Genomic DNA, 24,969 nt, shown 5'->3' with positions numbered 1-24,969 from the left:
GGCATGAATGACCTTTACCACCCACTTAGAAATATTAAAGGATCAGATTGCCAATTACAGAATGTAACATGAAATGACTGGGTCCAACATATGATACCAAAAGTGCAAACTGCATAATTAATTTGTGATGTTTCTTAAAACTAAAAACCTATTCATTTTAACAAATGCCATGGAATCCATGTATTATAAAAAAAAAGAACAAATAGGGCTGAAGTGAATTAGATGAATTCACCTGAACCCTGAGATACAATTATAACCTAATGTAATTCACTTCAGCCTATTTGTTCTTATTTTTTTATATACTATATAGACTCCATGACATTTGATAAAATGAATAGGTTTTTAAATTTTAAAGCACAGTAAAACATCACAAATGAATCGCTGTCAGTCAGCATCTATTTTAACTCTTGTCGTGGTATGTTTCCACCAGGTTTATATCGAAGGCAGTTTGCTTTGTTGTGCTTTTGTTTTCTTGGTCTCCGATGAATAATTCACTGGCTTCTAGTGTGGGAATTTCAAAGCGGGCTAACATTTCTAGTGCTTGGAATATTTTTAATAAAAAAGACATTCAGCAGTTTAAGAGACAGAGAATTCCAAGGAAAATAAATGTTTGGGAATGTGATAAAAAGGCGATGTGTTGTCAGATTGTTTAATTATGACTTTTTGATGTAACCACTTATTTATGACTTTTTTTTTGGTTGTGCGGAGATGCACTTATTGTACTTATCCATATAGTGGGTGCATTAAGTAACTGTTAGAAATGCTTAAATTGTAATGATCAGACCCCCGTATTTTTTTCAGCATGCTAAGCAATACCACAGTTCAGTGTGCTGTTGTGGTTGCTGGGTTACATGTTGCCTGATGCCGTGGAGTGTTGTGTCGTGCTTACTGTTGCCAGGATGTGCGATGCCGTAAGTGAGTGGTGGTGTGTGTACAACAGAGACGCTATCTTAAGTATTGTACAATGTGCAGCACGATAAACTGTGTGCTCTGTGGTTAATCTACAACAACACTGATTCGTGTCAGTTTTGTACCATACAAAAGCGTAATTTATTTGATGTTTTTCTTTTTCCTCAAATTGAGGGTGGTACATTTGAAGGAATACGGTAAACTATATACTACTAGATATTAGTAGGAAGGTACAGAGAAAGCACAAATTTGGCAGTTACTGGAGAGTTGACTGGTCATTGCCACAGCACTATTTCTCAAAATGCATGTGTGAACCTTTAACATTCCTTCTACAAGATTCAAGTTATTTTAACAGAAAAAAACAAAACAAAACACAAGATAAATAAAAGAGAAAATAATTGTGTGTGGGTATTTTTCTCCTTTATATGGCACGGTTTGTATAATCACTTTCTAAATGTGATTTACAAAACATATCACATTTAGAGCAAATTAACCATATATTCAACATTCGGCTACATATTTATTTATATTGTATTTGCATTACAATATAAAGGGGAAAAGAAAATATGGTGTTAGTTGAACACAGATGACAGTGTAACAGTGTTTTAAAAGAATATAGTTTTTTTTTTGTTTTTTTTAACATTTATTTTTATTCATTTTCCAATTTTCTCCCAATTTTGGAATGTCCAATTATTATTCAACCTGGCTTACCGCTACCCCTGAACTAACTCGGGAGAGACGAAGACGAGCACTCACATCCTCTGAAATGAGTGCCATCAGACGTCCGCTTTTTTTCACTCTGCAAGCCCGCCATGCAGCCATATCCCAAACTTAGTGTCGGAGGACCACGCCGTTCTGAATTGCGTACAGGCTGGCCTGCAGGCGCCCGGCCAGCCACAGGGGTCGCTGGTGTGTGGTAAGCCAAGGACTCCCCAGCCGACCTAACCCCGCCTGGGCAGTGCTTGGCCAGTAGTGCGCTGCCCCTTTGGAACTCCCGTCCATGGTCGACAGTGGCATAGCTTGGATTCAAATCGGCGATCTCCAAACTATAGGACGCTTTTACCGGATGTGCCACTCGAGAAGCCCCCCTTACAAGAATATAGTTTTTTGTGAACAATTATTTTTATTAATTTTCCTTTCTTTTCCCCACCCTTGGGAAGAGGGAAATGGGGGAGACCATACAGATCAAAAAAATATCACAACAGTACCTATCACAACAATATCACAAAAAGTGCTTTGTGATGGTGGTCCACGATGAAAAGCGCTATATAAAATAAAAATTGACTGATTGAGAAATACAACATAATATCAAGACAAAAACAAGAATATTACAACAAGATACAATATTCAAACTAAAATATCAAAGAAAGAATATACCTTAATTAATTGGATGAAAGTTATCCTAGGGGGAAATGCCATAATATGCACTTGATCTTACTCGAACAACTGTGCTTCTTTATCGGCAGCAGTATCCCATGCTGTCATTGTATTAGCAGTGGCTAAGTTAGTCCATTGATACCGATGTTCCATTTGGGCTAAGGGTTGTGAAACGCAGGGCCCTGCGTGCAGAGGGATCAATAACCCCCGTCGTATCCTGAAGACGTTGAGCAAAGAAAAAAATTGACCTCTTCAGGAGTAGTGAAAGACATGATTAATCTTCAAAACAGCTGGACACACCAAGAAACTGTCCACTCCCTGGGTGTGAAGCTTCGCTCTCACTTCACCAAAGGCCCTCCTCTTCACGGCGGTGACAGCAGAGTAATCCACATAAAAAGAGAGCTTTTGCCCCTGTACGATGACCGGAGCGAAGTCGTTGTCGATCAGAGCATAAGTTGTTCAATTATAAATGAAATAGTGAAGTGGCGACAGGAGCTATATCAGCAAGCAGCCATCCCAGCGGTAAGGTCACATGATCCTCAAAAGAATATAGTTAATAGCTTATTCCAATTATACATAACTTACAATGATAAAAATATGTATTCATATTAACACCGATTGCTTCATGAACCTTTGCAAATAATTTGCAGCTGGATAAATACACTTAAAGTGGAGTTGCAGGTGGAGTTACAGAATGATACCAATACCATAACTTAACCACAGAAAATAAAAGCTTTGAACAGTAGATGGAAGAACAGTGTTGTACTGCATTTATCAAAGTTTTTGTATATTGGTAGACACATTGATTGATTTTATGAAGGGAATACTGTAATTGATTCTATTTACAATTCTGCAAATGAGAACTGGAGTGAGCATTAACATTCATTCTGCTGCGTTGGATTGGCACAGCTGTATAGCCCTGTACTGAGAGTAAAGACCGCTATACTTTATAAACACATGCACCACTATCTAATTCAGTTCCATCATTTAAACATATCAACCAATGGTATTTACGAAATGATACACCACATTGCATACATTTTGATTAAATGATATACTGCTGTATAAGTAATACAAAAATACTAGGAAAAATATGTCATAATTTATTTTATATATCATTAAAAGGGGGATTTGATTCAAGATCTCCTGTTAACTAGAGTATAATAAAAAGAGTTCTGAGTTGCATTTCAGAATTTAAGGCAATGCATCATTGGTGAAAGTTAATATTAAACAACTACTCTCAAGAATGAACATTTCCTCTGAATCCGCATATTAACTACATTGTTCAACATGATTTTCTTTTTGTCACAAAGTAATAAACATTTTTTTTTTACACTGTATATGATTTTGGTCTTGGAGTTCCCAGGGGGCAGCGCACAACTGGCCGAGCGCCGCCCGGAGTTGGGAGGGCTTAGGTCGGCCAGGGTGTCCTCGGCTCACCGCGCACCAGCGACCCCTGTAGACTGGACGGGTGCCTGCAGGCCTGCCTGCAAGCGGCCTAGAGCTGCGTGGTCCTCCGATGCTATAGCTCTGAGGTGGCTGCACGGTGGGGCTGCAGTGTGAAAAGAAGCAGACGGCTGATGGCACACGTTTCGGAGGACGCATGTGTTCATCTTCATCTAACCCAAGTCAGCGCAGGGGTTGCAGCCGTGAGCCAGACTTACAAATTGGGCATTTCAAATTGGGGAGACAATGGGATAAAATACAATTGCCAATTCAAAATTAAAAAAAATAAAAATAAAATAATAAGCTCCTAGGACTGCAAATAGGCTTTTTTATGACCAAACATATGACATTAGTGATGTATTACTCAAGTCTCCTTGATTTTAATAACAATTTGGTATTTGGTGGAAGAAAATCTAAAGATTGCACTAAATGTTAATTTGACATCAGTTTTAAGGGGATGAATGAATCCCTTTATTAACCCAGTGACCATGGTAACAACTCCTCAGTGTTATTCAACAGGTTTATAATGTTAAATGGTTAATGCAGTAAAATAAGGATGGTTATCATCATTCCATCGGAAGTACCAAGACCAGGACTGGGATACAATATGTGACATTGATTCAGTTTTAGTCAGTTTTGCTGTCCACAGCTGGCAGTGGAATAGCCTGGACTTGAACCGGTGACCTCCAGACTATAAGGTGCATCCTGCACTCCACGCAGAGTGCCTTTACTGGATGCGCCACTCGGGAGCCCCCGCAGGCCTAGTAACTTAACATGAATAATTCCCCTTTCTGAAAAAATAACCCTGTTTCTACTTATTTTTTAAATACCAATACAGTGCCAGGGACAGGGTAGCAACCATACAGATCTAAGTGTATGGCCAATTTTATACACATCATTGAGTAGCTGTTTATTATATGGCTTCATATGAATTCATTTGACTTGATCATTGGTTGAAATAATATGTACAGTTTTACGTAATATTAAATGAATAACAGGCAGAGCTGTTACTTTGGCAGCAACATTTAATAATGTGGAGCCAGTATGCCTCAATACTGCTCAAACCTGAACATAATTACAGAAGTTGTGTTTTTCAAATGTATAGCTGTAATTTTAAAAAGGGCACATTTTAAATATTTGTTTCTCTTTCAGTTGAATCCTCCGATGTCTTTTCAGCATTGACTGACAGATTTTCAGGGGTGTTGTCTAAAGCTGCTTCCGCCTCTTTCTGACTAGAACTGTTGATTGCTGCACTTTTCTTCTCTTCCTCTCGTTTGCGCTCCTTGTCAAGCAGTCTGTAGTTGATGGCATTCCCAATAAATAACCAAATACTTGCAATTATAACAATGACTCCACAGCAAAAATACATGTACTTGTAGTCTTTAGTCACGTCCACCATCCAACCTGGAAAGAAAAGGTAAAATAGAAGAAATATCAGAATAACAGCAGAAATCAAGCAGTCCTTTTTGTAAAAATTGAGAAATTTTCAGAAATACAGGGCTTGTGTTACACGAGTGGAGAAAATTACATTTTAAAACCAAAAACTGCCAAAATGACTGCCGTGGGGCTTCTAGTGTTAACAAAACATTGTGCATTCAATACAAAAATTGATTGATAAAGTACATTGTAAATATTATTTCACTAATGCCAGTTTCATCTAATAGGGTTATTTTTTATAATGTATTTGTCAAGATCATATATAGCTACAGTATGTAACAGACCTTAATAGTTAACGATGCATATAACTCTTTTACTGTCTAGCATTTTGGATGTATAAATCACTGCTTAAAAATGTATCAATTAATAATACATAAAGGCTGAATTAATTAAATTAACAATTACAGTTGGTAAAAAAAATCAGATTTTCTGATTTTAAATGTTCAAAATTTCTGTCATGCTATTTAAAACATTTAGAGGCATTCTTAAGAAAACTAGTATTCTCCTGATAAACCATTCACCCACTGGGGGAAAAAAGCAACACATAATGAGACAAAAGTACAATTAAAAGTTTTTTCATACCTCCTAACGGTGGTCCAATGAGCACTGGGCAGCACTCTATGATTGTAACCAGACCTACAGCGCTGGAGAACCTCTGAGCACCAACAATGTCCATCAGCGTTTCAAAGAGGACGGAGCTGACCATTCCAAAAGCAAAGCCAAAGAAGACTGCATAGACTACCAGGCCTGTATAAGTCTCTGCCAATGGGCACAGCACATGGCAGATACCATTGTACAATACTGCAAAGCTAAAAAAGTATTGGATCTTTGGCCTTATCCATTTAGAGTTTGCCAACAGCCCCATGGAAGGCCTGGCGAACATGTCTACAAAAGCAAGGATGGAAAGCAGAAAGGCTGCTGAGTATTCGTCGATGCCCTTGTGTTTGGCGTAGGGAGCCAGGAACACAATGGGAGCAAAGAAGCCTAAAAACATTATGACGTTTCCTGACAAATAAATGAGAAATCCCCTGTGTTTGAAAAGAGACAGGTCCAAGTATGTATTAAAGGTCTCCCACGCTGTTAATTTCTTTGAATCATGCTTTTTATGCAGGAGAGGGTCTCCAGCTTCAGACTCCACATCTTTTTTGGTTTGAGGGGCAGGTTTTGGTCTTAAGGGCCTCATCAAGGACCCAGCCACACAGCAGTTCAATAGAATCCCACCGAGAATGAGGAAACTTCCTCTCCAGCCAAAGCGGTTGAACAGGTACTGGTTGAGGGGGGCCAGAGTGCTCAGGAACACCGGGCTTCCAGCCATAGCTAGGCCATTGGCAATCGGACGCTTCTTGAAGAAATACTTTCCAATCATAGTGAGGGATGGCTGCAGATTGAAGGCCAAACCGAAACCTGAAAAGAGAGTTTGAAGTCTTTCATATTAATTAAAATGGCCTATAAAACAGATGCAGAACTGATGGAAGGACACGATAAAAAGCGCAGCATAACAATCTGGCTTTAAAATAAACAAAAAATTAAAAACTTAAAGATACCTGTACAAATAACCTATAGATAGACAGACACCACTAAATGCAGCATTGCAATAGAAAAGTTGCGCAGTACACATAACATTAAGTTCAAATTGGCACAAGACAGTTCTATTACCTACCTCCTATGACTCCGACACAAAAGTAAAGCTGCGCAACACTGTTGCAGAAGGATGCTGAAATCATTCCTATGGAACACAGGAAGCCCCCCATGATCATTATGGGTCGACTGCCATATTTGTTTACTAGGATGCTGCTTATGGGACCTGTAAGCAAATTTAAAAAAAAATGACATGGTATCGGGAAAAGCAGGGTTTGTTCAACTTGTGTTGAATATCTTTTTGTGCGTTTGGCACAACCGTGTTCATTTATTTTATTTTATTTTATTTTACCGGCTCACAACAGATTAGAATATACAGAAAGTATTTAAAAAACAGAAGGCTTTCCCATCTGCCATTGCTTATTCTCAGTACAGCTCATGAAACCTGTGGACAGGACCAGATTATTACCTTTCCTTATATTACTATTTTTTTTACCACATATCTATGTTTGGAGGAATCCACTCTGGGTTTAAACTTCATTTCTCCATTATACCACACTGGCCTTAATACAAACAAAATGTGCATACCTTGCTCAGCAAACCATATTTATTAAAGTAGTCTGAAATATGTAAAGTTATAGTCAGCGAAAGATTGTCCATTTCAAAATTAGAATTGTGCACTTCTGTTATGTACACAGCCAGGATGCAATTGTAAGTGTAATTTCCCTGCTTAAGAAATACCACTATTCAATTGTAACATGCTTTTGGGCTGTAGGCTAAGTATTTGGAGGTTTCTTGAAACAACTATAAGCATCACTGTGCTGGCAGAAATTAGTACTGTATTTAAAAGCTGCTTAGGTAAGACCAACTGTATTTGTTAATTTAATTAATTCAGCCTTTATGCATTTATTATTTAATAATTTCTGGTCAATCAATACCGAACATTTCCGCTAACCACACTAGGTAAGGTTGCTCTACACTGCACTGATGTGCTTCTGTGGTAGTCTACGTGGAAGTGCAGGATCTGTCAAAATACTATTCATTTATTTTAAATTCAATATTTGAAATATATAGTGAAAATCATTGGATGTGTGTCTATTACTTCCAGCTCTTGTTCTACAAAAGCATTTTACAATCGTTTTTATTTGGAAGTGTGGATTTGCTGAATAAGTTGCTTTGTCAGTTGTAATGTATTTTCTCCATTCTGTACTGTAGCGATGCTTGGACCCTGGAAAGGAGGGTGAGCAGTGTGTATATTATTTGGAAATGATTTGGGTTGAATTGAACCTTGGATAAGGGATGTTATTTGTGCATAATTAAAACATTCATGAATAGGGTTAAATGCATCTAATGCTCATAGGTCTTTCACCATTGTGTCTTTTTTGCTTTTAAAAACATCAAATATAGACATCTCAGCAAAGAAAACAAAACTAATGTCGACTGTGACTACTGCTACAGAACATTGAAATATGTATACATAATCCAGCCGTCATTTCATTTCAAAACAGTAGGCTAATACAGGCTGCAGCATTATAAAACACACTGCAAGACGATATGTAATTGTAAAAAAATAAATATATATATATATTGCAATCTGTCGTGATTTAACTGTATGATTCCATCTGTTGTCTATCATTGAAGCTGCCATTGCATTTGATCATCAAGGGATCACAATGCATTCACGTCATAATGGGGGGGACATACCAATCCTTCCCCAGGGCCCATGAAGGCTCTCAGCAGCCCAGGATAAGACACAGTAAACTGTGTTTAATTATGTGCAGTATTACATTTTGTCTGACCCTGAACTGCAGCAGACACCTCGACTGCATACAGAAAACACCCAGTTCAAACCGATGATACCTCATTTGGATTAAAACATCTCATGCAATTAATAAAAGACAGAGCAGGAGAATTTGAGGATTGAGAATCGCGGATGGATCTTTAAGAAAGATATCAACCCGACAAGCATATTTCATAGTGCAATTTGACATTAAAACACAGATATATGTGTGCCCTTGTATTGCAATTTCTAAATCAGCTTACAGTATTTATAAATTGTGTAGACTCAACTTCTGCCTTATCAGAACTGACTGGAGTGAAGCATGAAAACACATTTGTACCTTGAAAAGGGCATTAAACACACATACATATTTTAGTTAATGGTGACTTAGCTAAAACAATCAGTACAAAACCATGTTGTGCTACTGCTGTGGAAAAAACATTCAGAACTCAATAAGTGTTGTGCATCCCTGTAGAAACTCTCCATTCTGCTGTTACTGAAGTTCCAATCAAGATAAATAGTGGCCACAAAAGTAATTAAAGCAGTAAAACCCCTTAAGGGTGTGTTGTCTACAGTGCCCTCTTAAACCACTGGTAGTAGTGCTAAAAATCTTGGTGTCTCCATCTGCAAGGTTTCATTATGAACAGGTTATCATAAACATAAACTAGACTCCTAAGATATAGCCTTAATTAGCCCCTTTATTACCACAAGCTATGTACATACAAGTTTTATATCTCAAGCCAAGAGAACAAATGGACGGATGAATGCTATTCCCATTGCCAGGGGTTTGCATCGTCTGCCATTGATAAATTCAGAAATACAAACATAACATAATCCCTAACAATCTATGTAAATCGCCTTCAATTCAAATGTCAACTGATTTAACATTAAATTATTTAAATTATGATCCCAATTATATTAAATGCAATTCTAATGTTTTTCTTTAGCCTTTTAAGAAAAGGAACAGGTAATACTATCTAAATGAATAATCAAGACTACTTTTCCTTTGCTAATGCGTGAGGAAAGAAATTGACCTCCTTGACAGAAGTTGATTTTAAAGTTCTTTTTAGATGTAATGTATGGAGGCGTAGTTCAAACTTTCATTTATTTGTATCTTGGCTCCAAGACTAAACTATTCCTTTGAGATACTTGTCAGGACACCTCAATGCTATTAAGATCAATGGAAAATCGTCTTGAGCACCAACTGAATAAAAACAAAAACTCAGCTGTGGGAATATTTTCATTTCTTTTTATCTCAACTTTCACTGTGTTAGATCCTTTAATCTTTTTCAGTAGTTTTCTTCATTACTGCTGATATGTTTAACCTCACGGCCAAGGCTGTAAATAACGTTGGCCTTTGCCTCGGATGACAAGACAGTACAGATCCATTTCAATTTTGCTGTGACAGGTTGGAGCAAAATAACAAAAAAGTGGGGAATGTCCATGTGTTTGCTACATGTATGATAGGTGAGACAGAGTATTCTGAGCACTGTTTATTCTTCTTCTTATTATTATTATTATGAAAAGTTTCATAATATTCTAATACTTTATTTTAGTGCTTCCCATTTTGTTGACACTTTTTAAAATACTTTAGAATGGCCAATTATTTTAACTCTCATTTTTCTCCCCAATTTAGAATGTACCTGCACTCCCCTCACCACAGCAATTATCTGAGGAGAACTGAAGGTCAGTGGGCGTCTCCTCTAATCACTTGACCAAGTCAATTGCCTCTTTACACCGAGGAGCTCAGAGTGGATGTTGGCAGCTACTGGCCTCTGGAGGGCCAGCCTTGCTTGTGTCCACTTGAGCTCTCCTGGTGCATGGACAGCACGCTCAACTGTGGTACAGTAATCAGGGTGCAAACCTGTGTTCACTGTAAAAAAAAAAAAAAATATGTATGCAATTTCTTTAAGAATTATGTGAGAAACAATTCCAGCTCTGATTTCCTACATAACAGGAAGCCTTTGAAAACGGTCAACAGCACAATTAGGTTCTCCAGTTATCTATTTAAAAAATATGAACATAGAAATAAAAGTTTAAAAGATGACCTGTTCTTTTCAATAAAATATTTAGTTATTGGTACCTGCCATTTCCTATAATTAAACTTTCTTATTGGACAGTGGCTTGCAGTCATTAATGCAAGTATACCAACATGACAGCAAAGTTAGTCCATCCTGCTCTGCACAAGGAACAATGCTGCCAAGAAATCATAGACAGTTATCACTTAATACATGACAAAAGTGCTAATATTTGTTGATCTTTCTCCAGTGTTTAATAGTTTGGAAGCAATTCCACAGGCTATGAAGGATTATCATTTGATGACATTGCAGGCACTATGTGCTTTATCAGATGCTTGGAATGCTTTGTATACCCTTGGTTTTAAAACAAACAGATAAAGTATTTAATTTCAGCCACTTTGCAGTTGTATGCCATCGGATTTCTATTCATGTAACACAAGAAAGCACCTGCACTCACAAACACACTTCATGTCAAGCAAAGCCAGAATCAAGACATGCCAATGTGAATGATTTTTTTTTTTTTTTTTTTTAGGATGTGAATTCTAATTGCAAAGGGCCACTTCAATCTGTCACCACATCAGTAAATCAAGGGGGAAAAGTACTAGTTTATTCTTTCCTCTATTTTGTAATTAAGATATATAGAGCTTCAGGAGTTGGACACAATATTAGAAACACCTGTGATATGTAGCACAGACTTTGAACTGATTACTTTCTTGTGCAAATATCATAGAAACTGACATGTATTCTGTAACATGTGAAAGCTGCATTTCCCTATTGCAATATCATTTTCTATGTATCAGTTTCTAGGACAGCAAATCTGACCTCAGTTGGCAGTTGCTTCCTGATTTATCAAAGAGGAACAAAAAGTAATGATTATTTTGGGTAATTGTGGAGAAATGGCTGTGCTGCAGATTTTCAAATTCATCTCCTCTGAAATGACTGTAAAGGCAGCAATGATTGAAGAAAGGTCATGCATTCCTCCAGAACAATTCAAAAGTCTTCCAGACTTGTATCTCTGTGCCATGTCGAATCAATGCTGTCTTGGCTGTAACTGACATATTTTGGCATGTTCTGTACATCTAAGGGATATGAAAACATAAGGCAGGTGATACTTATAATGATAAAGAAGGAGAAGGAAATATAAACCAGCCACCAAAGCTCAAATATATTTAGCCTGCAGTTTGTATTCGTCAACATTTTGCTAATTTGCATTACCAATTGGTTTTACAAAACATGTACAGTACCCCCACAGTGAAAGGCCAATTATAAGTTTGTGGACATGCGTGTGTATTTAAGTTTATGTTAAATATAAAACTCAGAGTAGATGCCTTTTTGAAATGTCTTGATTTAAATATCCTTGTTTACGTAAAAAAAGAAAAAAGAAATGTCTACATTTTGTACCGTATTACTTCAATTTGGCGCCGCTGCGTTTATTTAAAATTGATCAAAATGACTGCGGCCCTTAAACGAGGGTGGCGATTATACGAGAGTTTCAGACAAGAAGGCAGAAGGGCACAACACAGAACATGTCAGGTGACCAGTGTGTGTGTGTGTGACTATGTGCTGTCAGCAAAACAAAGAATTTGATCCAAAGTGGCGGATCACTGATGGCTCGAGCTGTTGCCATGTTTGATGTGTGGTCCATGTGTGGTCCAGTGGTTAAAGAACAGGACTTGTAACCAGGTGACGAACCACTCAGAATGATTGCAAACATCAAGGAAATGGGGATAGTAAAAAAAAGAAAACCAAAGCTTCTTACTTCATGTAATTCTGTGTACTGTATTACTCACTAATTGTATTCCTCTCAGATAATGTTCAGCTATTTTCTGATCTGAATACAACATGCAGTCTACAAACAGCTCCTTAATCTGACCCTGCCGTTGAAGGGTTCCTGTTGTATGCTGGTTGTTTCAAGGGCATGCTAAATGAGGTTATTAACATTCAGCACATGACGTGCCCTTACGGAAAATGAAGTCTTGTGACAAATAGGACAAGCCCTGATCCAGCATGCTTACTCGTTGCCAAGTCAATCTGTGTTAGTCAGGTGTGCCAATATCAATTTGATTTGTAACAAGGTTACTCCAGCCATTTGAAAACACTACAAAACAGCTTATCTATTATTTGCTTATACAGCAACAACAACCAAAAAAAAAGGTAGACAGATGTAGCTGTAGCCTCTATTTTCCGTTAAATTAAATGGAAGAAATTGATAGAATATTCATAGAGGTGTTACTTTGCTAACTTTATATCATGGATAAATGGCTACTATTTGACATCATGTCTTTAAAAATGTCACTCAAAACAAAGTCAAAATAACCGAGTAATAACGGTTAGGGATACAGTTAAACCTGTTTAGTATTGCTCCAGTTGATGTCACCTTCCTCTATTTATGACCATATTAAAATGTCCCAGACAGAATATAAGAGTCAATGGGGACAATAATATCAGTTTGGTTATTATGACCAACCAGTTAATATCACTCACAGTGATCTCAGTCGAAAAGTGATGTCCACCCCTTTTAATATGACTTTGAGAAATAAAAGTAAGAGTAAAAGGTTTACATATAAGTAAGCTGCTGTACAGTATTGCAATGTTCAGAATATAAAGTACTGTAGCACAATATAGCACAGAACACTGCAATGTGTACTTAACAGTCAGTTTATTTTTTTAAATTACTACAGTATTGACTGTATATTTGTATAAATAAATGTAATAAGTCTTATCCAAACGTTTATCATAGACTTACATTTCAGATTTTATACTAGTGTAAGCCTTTCGATTATGATGACCCTCTGTATGAGTGTGCACTGTTTATTTTTATTTTTTATTGTTTCATGATATCTCTCTCAACGCATGTATAGTTGTGTGAATAAATATTCTTACTCTGGGTGTGTTTTGCCCCTGGTACTGTGCAAGATGCAATCACTGTACAACCCAGATGGTTAAAGATAGAATTAAGTGGGACGAGCTGTCCTTATTTCACAACTGCTGTCCTAAATCCTGCATCTTAGAGAATTAGTAAGTTACAGTTCGGACAGCAGAAACTGGGTTCAACCACTAAACAAACCTGTAGCCATTGCCATGAGAATGCAGACTGTGACAGCAGCAGGTAACAGAGACAACTCCATACATGATTTGCATTGCAGAAACCAGATTATTAGCAATAAGAGCAATCCTGGTTTTAATCAGAGGTCTTTTTCGTTGGGAAGCTGTATGATCTCAGTGTTTCACAATGCATTACCAGTGCTTTTAACACCATGTTAGTGAATGTGAGTGCTGTTGCTCCCCTCTTCATATGTGAGTAATGGTGTGAGTAGCAAATGTGATCACAGTTCTAGCCTGGATAAAACACAACTGACCTTAAAGAAAGATTACTTTTTGATTACATGTGGTGAATCATTCTGAAACCCCCATTTTTTGAACGCATACAATATCCATCCCTGAAAAATAATTACTTTTTACTGCAAAGTTACTACCATTATGCTACCACTGTACTACAAGAAGCCAAATAATTACTGCAGTGAAACATGCTTAATAGAAGCGCTACTTAATTGAATCGACCACATATGTTGATCAAAATTGCACATTTTCTATTAACCCAATACAAATCCATACCACATTATTGAATCAACAATGTGATATTGAATACGCATCATACACATGGGAGGTCATACACAAAAAACACTCATCATATAACAGATGTATTCCCCCCAACTCAACACAACACGACCATCATGACAGTAAAAATAGATATAATGAAGTGTTCTTACCTTTGTATAACTTAGTGATCGCACGAAGAGCACAGCGTGTGGGTTTTCACTAACTCTACTGTGCAGAATAAATGTTTTTTTTTTCTATGGGTAAATATCAGGACTTTCTTCCTATACATCGGGACGCGGGACATTTGCTATATAGGGACTGTTGTCACATATCTCTACAGAACAATTTAAACACCATGCTGACTTTGAATCTGTGCTATCCTGGTTGCCCATGGTGGTGATTCACAACCCTGCACTTTTTTTTTTTTTTTAACACCTGTTTAACTCGGTTAAAATGAATCTTGCTGGCCATTGTTCCATGTGGTTGACACCTTATCTATTACAAACAGCATACAAAAAAGAGAACATTCAAAACCGCATACAGTACAAAAAAAAGTGTATCAAAAACTGCAATGCATGCTATTTGATTTGTGAACACTTTTCTTTCCTCCTGACTGAAGCCTTGTCTAAATTTTATTTTTCATTCCAACCGTCACTCATCTTTTATTGCCTTTTATGACATGGTACTATAAAAAAAAAAATGCAGAACATAAGTCACCAAAAATGTTGGTGTGGAAGGTGTTAGCCTTACTGAAACCGACTTCAGAGAAATGTAATTTTCTAAAATGTCTGAGGTATAGAATTGTGCTGCATGGATTCATTTACTTTCTTACATTCTCGTACAGACTATCTCAATTGTTTTTTTCAGGACAAATAAAATCAGTAGCTGTTTTGGGAGCATTTCATTGATCAGCTGGAGTTGTGTTTTTTTCTTACTTAGATGCATGGATCAAGAGATAATCCAGATGTTTGGACAGATGGCCTGACATAGTGTACTAATGCAGGCTGCTGGTAACCCACAGTCAACAGCTTGAAATAGGAAAATGAGAAAATATTGGGAACATGTAAATTATAAACTATTGTGTCTAATTGCAAAAAGATGACACCAGTGCAACATCATTCTAAGTCTAATGTTAAATGTTTACGTACCAGAAAGCTAATTAAAATATTTGAAGTACAGAATCAGAATATCTGTAGATAATTAAACTTGCAGACTATTGATTTGTTTTGCTGTTGGCCTAAATGCACATACAAGAGACATATATTCTGGTTTAATCAATGTCTTTGAAGTTGGTCAATAAGACTTAGACACACATACAGGTAAGAAATGAGATGATTCTATCAGCTAAGGGCTAAGAAAGGGTTAAACACATACATGATCTAGTATAGAAGACTGATGTGCAAGCATCTGGCAAACTGTTCCACACCGCTGGTCCTCAAACGACACCGAGTTGCTTCCAGCTGTTGCTCTGTATTTCACATGCGCACGTTCACCTTGGGCCATACTTGCAGTATCTATTACTGTAGATTATACAACTGATAGCTTTAAGCTGGCTAATTAAACAACAGACCAAAGGAGCACTCAGCACAGGACAACATAGGACACCTATAATAATAGAGATAGTACAGGTAAGCTATTGTAAACCACTAGAACAAGTCATACATAGGGCCTATATTTAAAACTGTTTTATAATTATAAATGTAAACAAATTAATAGATATCGTTTGCTTGTTGTATATTATGACAAAAATGAACAGGTATTGTTGCATTTACATCAATAAATTAATACAAGGAATAACATAGTATTATATTGTGTGTTTGACAGCAATTTATACATGGGTTTTACAAGTCACACAAAATAACATTTTGCATATGTACTAGCAAAAGTATATAATGTGACATTAACTTTTATAGCCACTTGCTGTCAAGCATTGCGTGTTATAACTCCTACCTATACTGTACAGTAGAAAAGAAAAATGTAGCCTACGCAATGTCAACTACAACAACTTTTGTTTAATTCTTATTTTAAGCATACACTGCTTTAAAATGCAGCACAAATTGTTCACTTACATAAAGCATCAGAATAATATTCTACTCACAGTTCATCGTTGGATTTAATGTAGCATCAAGTCTGTTCTGCACACAACTCGACTATCCTATTGTTGTCTTCAGATATTTAAAAAAAAAAATGTAACACTGCTCTATTGAGACATGTTTACTGCAGGCTGTCCGCACGTTACCCAGCACTGCAAAGAAAATGACTGTCTCAGTGTTCTTGCGTCATAAGGAAGCGTACCTGACGAAACATTAAATTCCGTCCTGGAAGAAATTCAAGCATGAATATCGGTCTACATTATCGGCTAAAACAACCAAAACTGCCGATAGCCGATTGTGTTTTTTTTCCTTATATCGGTGCCATGCCGATAGGCTACTGATTATCGGTGGCACCCCTACTGTTCAGTCTGTGTTGTACTTTTTAGATCAGATACAGGAATTACTGACAAAATCTGATTATTTTGGATTTTTAGAGTGATGTCACCAAGTGGTCAGTAGACGCTGCTATAAAAAAAATATATATTGTGAGACAGCAGGGAGGGGGTTAAATCCTCCCTGCAGAAAACATGTGCAAATGCACATTGGTTGATGTAATTGTTTTGTTTTATTATTTAATTATCCCCTGCACCTGGTGATCATTGTAAATCAGAGCCAGGTGCAGGGTATTTAAAGAGAGCAGCCAGTCTGTTCTAGGCTGCTGAGAGAGAAGGAAGCAGGATAGGTGCTCTGCTTCCGAGCAGTCGGGTGAAGAAAGGTAGTGTAAACCTGTGTGGTTTGTTTCGGGGTGAAGATTTTGTTTTGTGTTCCAGGTAAACAGCTTAGCTGTCCTGATTTATAGTTTAGGTTCCTGTGTGTGTAGTTAGTGCTCGATAAGAGCTAGGTGTTTATTTGGTTTTGTGTGTTTGATATTTGTATTATTAAAAATAGCGCACCAGCGCTGAAAAATCCATTTCATTGTTCTGGGTCGTATTTTTAAAGGGGCAACGAACCCGAGTGAGTTGTGCTTTGTCACATATGGTGGAGAATGCGGGCAGAGTGTGTGGGCACCCCTACGACCCAGAAAATGGATTTTAAAGAATTGATCGCAATGATCAATCATAACACCGCTGCTCAGAAAGAGCAGACAAAGAAGTGGAGACAGGAGTTGGGGCTACCGGATCCGGAGCCGACGGAGCTGGACCTGCTGCTCCAAAGGTGGGAGCAGGCAGGGGGTGCCCCACTGACTCAAGCCCCAGAGCCCAGAGGCGAGGAGCCGCCGCTTCCAGAGCCCAGAGGGGAGGAGCCGCCACTTCCGGAGCCCAGAGGGGAGGAGCTGCCGCTTCCGGAGCCCAGAGGGGAGGAGCTGCCGCTGCCGGAGCCCAGAGGGGAGGAGCTGCCGGAGCCCAGAGGGGAGGAGCTGCCGGAGCCCAGAGGGGAGGAGCTGCCGCTGCCGGAGCCCAGAGGGGAGGAGCTGCCGCTGCCGGAGCCCAGAGGGGAGGAGCTGCCGCTGCCGGAGCCCAGAGGGGAGGAGCTGCCGCTTCCGGAGCCCAGAGGGGAGGAGCCGCCGCTTCCGGAGCCCAGAGGGGAGGAGCCGCTGCTTCCGGAGCCCAGAGGGGAGAAGGTGAAAAGCATACCTCCACCACAGCCCCGACCACCACCCCTACAGTCCAGTTCGGCGCCGCTGCGTCCAGTCCCTCACCCCTTGCTCCTGGACACCCTGCCGGTCTTCCTGGACCTCCCTGTGCTGGACCTGGAGCCCAGGAGTCTGCAGCACTGGCCACAGCTCTGCCCCTGGTTACCTGCTCCGCTCTCCCCGAGCACCCAGACGTCGCTGGGCTGCTGCCAGACGTCGCTGTTGCTCCCCCTGTTAGCTGCTTCGCTCCCCCTGGGTGATCGGACATCACTGCGCCAGTTCCCAGGGGAAGACCTGTGTCCACTGCGGCATCCTCCAGTGCCCCGGCCTACGCTTCGGTCGGCCCTGTTAGCCCGGTGGGGTCCTGTGTCGCCGGTTTGCGGTCCCTTCCTGGCAGCGCCGGAAGGACCGACCCATCCTCAAGCCCGCCCGTGGAAGAGGGCGGCAATGGACATTGCTGGACTTGAGGCTGGGTGGTCTTTTAAGGGTGGAGGGAGGTGGCCGTGGTATGGCCGGTGTCTTGAAAAGACATGGGGGGGGGATGTGTGAGACAGCAGGGAGGGGGTTAAATCCTCCCTGCAGAAAACATGTGCAAATGCACATTGGTTGATGTAATTGTTTTGTTTTATTATTTAATTATCCCCTGCACCTGGTGATCATTGTAAATCACAGCCAGGTGCAGGGTATTTAAAGAGAGCAGCCAGTCTGTTCTAGGCTGCTGAGAGAGAAGGAAGCAGGATAGGTGCTCTGCTTCCGAGCAGTCGGGTGAAGAAAGGTAGTGTAAACCTGTGTGGTTTGTTTCGGGGTGAAGATTTTGTTTTGTGTTCCAGGTAAACAGCTTAGCTGTCCTGATTTATAGTTTAGGTTCCTGTGTGTGTAGTTAGTGCTCGATAAGAGCTAGGTGTTTATTTGGTTTTGTGTGTTTGATATTTGTATTATTAAAAATAGCGCACCAGCGCTGAAAAATCCATTTCATTGTTCTGGGTCGTATTTTTAAAGGGGCAACGAACCCGAGTGAGTTGTGCTTTGTCACAATATATATATATATATATACAGTAATGTTTTTATAATCCCCCCCCCCCATCACAAAATCCACAAAAAAGTGAACCGGACTATTAAAAGTCACACTATCGAGATTTATAAAGTGTAAGCTTTACTTTGATTGATAACATAATTATTCCTCTTGATCGTTAAAAAAATAGGTGGCCAGTGTAGTTCCAATTGTTTTTAGTTTGTCTCCCAGATGAGATTAAACATTGATCTTATATCAGTAACAGTGCTGAAGAAATTGTTTGAACACTGTTCAATAATGCAAACATTATCACAGCATTGTGGTATTTTATAATACAAATTCCCAGCACAGACCACATGCACTGCTCTTTTGTTTCTTGAGTTATACCTGTATTTGAGTGAATGCCAAAATATTACACTGGGATCTATTTGAATGATTTAAACATAACACTGCTATACCTAATTCCACTGTAAAATCACCCCTGAGAGGAAACACCAGCTGGAGTTAAAGGACTGTGGTATTTATATATTTATAATTGATCCCACTGAGTGCTTAGAACAGATACAAATACTGTCATGGTTTAAATGATCTTGCATGAGATAAAAGGAGCCTACTAACCCTGTTATTTGCATTTGATTTCCTTATTCTGAACAATAGTAACAGAATTAAAAACATAACGTTAAAATGCTTAGAAATAGAATAATGATAAACACAAAAAACAAGATACACATCCACTAGGGTCGCCATTTAAAAAAAAAATTATATATACAGTAGTCTCCGCGTATAGAAACACCTCCTAAGAGAACACTTCGCCTAAGGGAACACCCTTATGGTGAAAAAGATTTTTCCCCATTGTAAGTGCCCCGGCTAAAGGAACAGAAACTTTGCTTAAAAGAACACCTTCTTGGCACTAATAGCGATTCGTTCACAATGGATACAGTACTGTTTTGTAATAAAGCGACTTATCATCGAGGGCAGCAGTGTGGAGTAGTGGTTAGGGCTCTGGACTCTTGACTGGAGGGTCGTGGATTCAATCCCTGGTGGGGGGACACTGCTGTTGTATCCTTGAGCAAGGTACTTTACCTAGATTGCTCCAGTAAAAACCCAACTGTATAAATGGGTAATTGTATGTACAAATAATGTGGTATCTTGTAACAATTGTAAGTCGCCCTGGATAAGGGCGTCAGCTAAGAAATAAATAATAATAATAATAATCGAGAGAGTGTCTTGAGGGACACGGAATGGTTTATTAAATCATTCCAGAACCGCTGTCATATCATTGAATCGTTTTGTATTCTGATTTCCACGAGTGCACCTCATCGCTACAAAATGGCATGTAAACAAACGGCAAAATGTGCCACTGTTCTTCTTGCTACACAAAGTTGGAAATTGATTGAGCTCTTGAGAAAAAGACAGAATCAGACACAAGTCGCCAAGCAATTTGGTGTTTCCCGTTCTGGTGAGTTGCTTCACCGTTTTGTTAAATAATGTGCATGTCTTGTATATTGCTGCTGCATTTTGTAATGTGTGTAAGGGTGCTGTGTTATTTTAGTTAGTTTAGTTTATTAATGTTAAGTTAACCGTAAGTAATGCCTTTTCCATTGTGATAGCCAGAAACACACTTGCCAGCTAATTTCATAGTACATAGCGCTTTTTTACCATGTTGCTATACTGATTCATATTGTGTCTGGCAGCTAACTCCGTCTTTGGCTATAAGTACACATCGCTATATCTATCTATATTGCTATATCTACAGCAAGCTAAATAATAAAAACACAAAAATGTGTGTGTGGATAATCAGAAGGGACTAACAACATTTGGTACTCCTGATATGATGGGGAACACTTTCCTATTAGTATTATTTCATTTTTAAATTTAATTTAGTTTTAGTAATAACAGTCACAGTGTTTGAAATCTGTCTTTGTAAGTATCAACATTTATTATAATAAACTACAAAAAAAACCATCAACAATTTGGTCTGTGTCTGGTTGTGCGGCAACAAGAACAGATAGCTTTGATATATTGTTGGTCTCTGTTTTTCTTTCTTTTTATATTTTCTTTTTTATCCAGCTGCAAACACAAAAATGTGTAGTAGCTAATCAACATACCCAATGCTGTGTAACCAAATTGAAACAGTTATATTACAGTATATTCAAATATGAAAGCCCAAGCAAGGCACCACAAATTAAACAAATTGAAAAGGTTCTATACTGACAAACCAGTGACTTAAATTTAAGTTTTCGCTGTGGCTGACGGACCCAGTTTAACTTTAAATACTATTGTATACAGTATGTGTGCTGTATTTCCTGCATAAAACTGTGGTTCTGAATTGTACTAATATACAAAAAAAGGATAATGATAAACTGAAAAGTTATAAATGATAAAGAATGGTCTTGTAAGCGTGTTACAATCTTACCGCCTGCATACATGACGGCTAACATGATAGAAGATATCCATGCTATCTGGCTGTACGAAGTGTGGAAGATCTCTTGTATCTCTTTGAAGAACACTGTGATGGCTTTCGGGAATGCATAGGAGAATCCAATAGAGATGAAAGCTCCAAAAACCACAGCCCAACCCCATTCCCCATCAGGTGGAGTGATAGTTGCGGGACCTCCTGCAGGTGGTGGCATCTTAGGCCCTTCTTAATAGTCTCTTAGCTGGAACAAAAACAAAACAAGACAAATCATAAGTATAATCTTAAATGCAGAACATCATCATTAAGTATATAGATATATGTGCAGTCTACATGTGTACAGTACATGTGTATTTGTATATTAAAAAGCTTAACCTGTGGAAGGGCACAGCTGCTCAGTCAGGCTGGTAAGTGCTTGTAGTTTGTTTCCAGCTCAGTGTGGGGCAGTTTCAGTTAGTCGTTTGAGTCGTAACCAATAATTTATCACTTAAAGCAGGAGTGGCTCTCAATGAGCTTGACACATACAGTACACAGAAGCACACAGGGGAGGAGTAATCTGCCCAACAGTAGGTAATCAGTGCCTGGAGAGTACACTGTAGTACATTTTCTTCTGTCTGCTGGTGTATTAAAATCTCTTGTCAGCATGGCTAAGCTAAAATAATACTAAAATAGGCCTCATCACAATGAGTTATGTCCTTTACCAATCTGTCTGGTGAACTAAAATATGCAACATACTCAACAGGAAACGCATTTAACAGGTGCTGTAGAACAGTATAGGGATAGGTGCCAAAACTGGTGTTACTGTCTAGCAGGGTGGTCGTACCTAACGGGCAGTTTGACTTTGCACATAGTTTGCTTTTAGGGAGAGAACATTTTCCTTTAAAATTCACGAATTAATTTTAAAATCTGAAAAGGTATATTTAAATATTTCTGCCACTGATATCGTGCAGCTTTCTTCAACTGGATTTGAAAGTTGTTGTGAAGAGCCTGCCTCTTTTGACCACATTTAAAAATACCACCACATTTTTATTTAGCATGCTTGTGAAACAAATCTTGCCCTATGAATTAGGTTTAAGAGATTGTAATTCAACTATATACACGGTCACAGCTGGTGCTGAGGTCAGTAGCCCACAACAATAATATAGGAGACCAATGGCACGAATTCCCAGCTATGCTAATTTAATACATTTTGGGCACAGATGTGATTTCTTTATTTTTTTGTTCTTGGTAGGTACCCATGATAGATGCTACTTAAGGCTAGTGTATAGCATGAATTGCATCTTATCTTACTGCTAAGGGACAATAATAGTCTAAGCTTAAAGCAATCAGCTATCCAATAACCAAACATAAAAATAACAAAAGTGTAAGGATAAAAGAGCTTGTTGTTTATTTATTTATTTATTTATTTATTTATTTATTTATGCTATATTTTAAATTTTATTTTTCACCTTTAGTAGCATCAACTAAACTATAAAGCACTATTGTTTTTGGAGTCGTCTGCAAATGGCAATAATTTGAAATGCTGAACAACTGGTGTCACATAAAAAAATAAATACAGTTGAAGCCCCTTACTTCAAAACCCCTTTGATTTGAATCGCCTTATTAACCGCACTGCAAGTGACTCCGACAAATTCAGAACAGCTGACAAACGAAAAAGGACTGTACTTACTCTAGCTGAAACATTATTGAACGGTTGAAAAAGGCTGAACGCGCTGTTCAACTTGCTAAAAGAGTATGGTGTGGGAAAGTCAACACAAGCTGCAAAACAAAAAAAATTTGTTGAGTACCATGGAATCAAGCCACACCACAGCACTGTGAAGAACTACGCGATTCTGTCAAGACAATGCTAGAGAAAAAGCTTGTACATGTGGTTCAAACAAGAAAGGGAAAGGGGCACTCTGATTTCAGGAGCAGCACTTCAAGAGAAAGCTTTGTTATTCCATAGTCGACTACATCCAGAGGAACATTTTAAAGCTAGTGATGGATGGATGTAGAGATTTTTAAAAAAGACACAGCATCGGGCAGCTTTGCTTTGCTGAGGAAAAAGCGTGGATACAGCAGAGTTAGAATTGTTTTGTCAGAAAATGCTTCAGTGTAACACTAAGGAAACAGTTTTTGGGGCTATGAGAAGAGTGCTAATGTTTAAATAAACCTTTAGAGTATAATATATGTACATGTATTGCTGTTTTTTTTGTAAACTTGCGTTCATCCGAATGTTTGTTCACAAACTATTTCAAGTTGTTCGGGTGACCGGGCTTCTACTGTAGCTGAATCAAACACCTTGTACTGTATGCTTCGTGTTTATTTATTCTCTACGTGGTCAAAGAAGCTTGTCAGGGCTACTTTCAGCAGATCTCTGTTGTTAATAAATAACTGCTTCGGACGGCCTTTAGTTATAGTAGAAAGTTGCGCGAGGTTCCGTCACAAATGGGATAAAGTCACGTGAACATATGGTAGGCAGGGGTGAAGCGGCCGCCTCGGTAAAAATCAGCCAGGTACATATTTGAAAGAAAAAAAAAAGTACAAAAATATATCAAAATGTTTTTTAAAATAATGTGCCCACTTACATTTTTAAGAGTGGCATATAAATTGACATGTTTTCATATTATTATTATTTTTTATTTGCCATTTCTTCATACCATTATTGTGATCTTGGGCTGTATATAAATTTGACAGCCGGGGTATTGAAACTTCGCGCCAAACAGACATGTTTGTTTCTCGTTCTCATTGGTCAGTTTCTCTAGTTACGCCGCGTGTAGCTCCAGAATTGGATCCAACATCTGTTTATGATCTGACCAATGAATTCGGATCCGATCCCATTGTTTGTTCTCGTTAGTGCAACCAGCAGGTAGTCCCGTATATTATTTAGTGGACGGTTCGGTACTGTACATACTCAAAGCCAATCTGTAAAACATTTCTTTCAGAAGAAGCCAACTCTGGGTAAGAATGTTTAGAGATTGTATTTCTTATATTAATATTGTTTTTCTGCTGACAGTCCTGTGCAATATGATGTTTAGCGGAGATATGTTCATAAATCAGTGTTTTTCTTGCACAATGGCAACGCCTTCCCCCTCCCCCGATATAACGATTCATAGCTGTTAGTTTTTGGTACTTTTCATGTATTGTATTTGACGCTATGGAATAGAAGAATTGGAGGTAATTCTATTTATAAATTCATTGTTTGGCAACAGCAGTTTTAATGTTTTCATTAGAGAAAAAAATCCAAGGAAGTACTGTTTTAACACCAGTGATCTTTAAAAAAAAAAACATTTTTGGCATCTTTAAACAGCTTGTCCAGTGGTAACAACGCACTGGATACTGAAGTAAACTGCAGCTACGTTCCAACATGAATGTGACAGCGCGGCACCTCGTCCAACCTTGACCTCTGCACACCAGAAGCAGTTTAAAGTATATCTGCAGCATTGTCTGTGTTGATGATTATATATGATAAGTGTATTGGTTTGGTTATCAAACAAACAAAAAAAACCTTTGCATGTTTTTTGTCCCGCCCCAAATGTAAAACAAAAAATTCTCCAACAGCATATAGACAATCTGTGTTTTCCTCAGCAAACGGATTCCTGTTCATGACGAAAAAGAGTTTAACTGAGTGCATCCTTTCGATATGTTTGATTGCTCTTGCGGCAGTATGGGTGAAAATAGACTGAATGGCCTTGCCCTGCTATATGTCCACAGAGACATGTCCCAGGAGGAAGTGTTACAGCGTTTCGAT

The 24,969-nt window shown here is 38.5% G+C and overlaps 1 protein-coding gene across 1 annotated transcript in view; it reads right to left on the bottom strand.

The window, feature by feature from the left end:
- Window positions 1–355: 355 nt before the first annotated feature.
- LOC117414834 (monocarboxylate transporter 2-like) overlaps window positions 356–24,969 on the bottom strand; it is a 41,953-nt gene continuing 17,339 nt past the window's right edge. The window contains exons 2-5 of the mRNA XM_034024649.2: window positions 21,240–21,483; window positions 6,830–6,973; window positions 5,752–6,573; window positions 356–5,136 (exon numbers count right to left, since the gene is read on the bottom strand). Coding sequence (XP_033880540.1) covers window positions 4,862–5,136; window positions 5,752–6,573; window positions 6,830–6,973; window positions 21,240–21,456 — 1,458 coding nt within the window. The 5' untranslated portion in view covers window positions 21,457–21,483 and the 3' untranslated portion in view covers window positions 356–4,861. The remainder of the gene's footprint in view (window positions 5,137–5,751; window positions 6,574–6,829; window positions 6,974–21,239; window positions 21,484–24,969) is intronic.

This window comes from Acipenser ruthenus, chromosome 7 (assembly GCF_902713425.1).
Source record: "Acipenser ruthenus chromosome 7, fAciRut3.2 maternal haplotype, whole genome shotgun sequence".
Classification (NCBI taxonomy): domain Eukaryota; kingdom Metazoa; phylum Chordata; class Actinopteri; order Acipenseriformes; family Acipenseridae; genus Acipenser; species Acipenser ruthenus.
The sequence above is the reverse complement of the archived record's forward strand: the minus strand, read 5'-3'. Positions and strand labels throughout refer to the sequence as shown.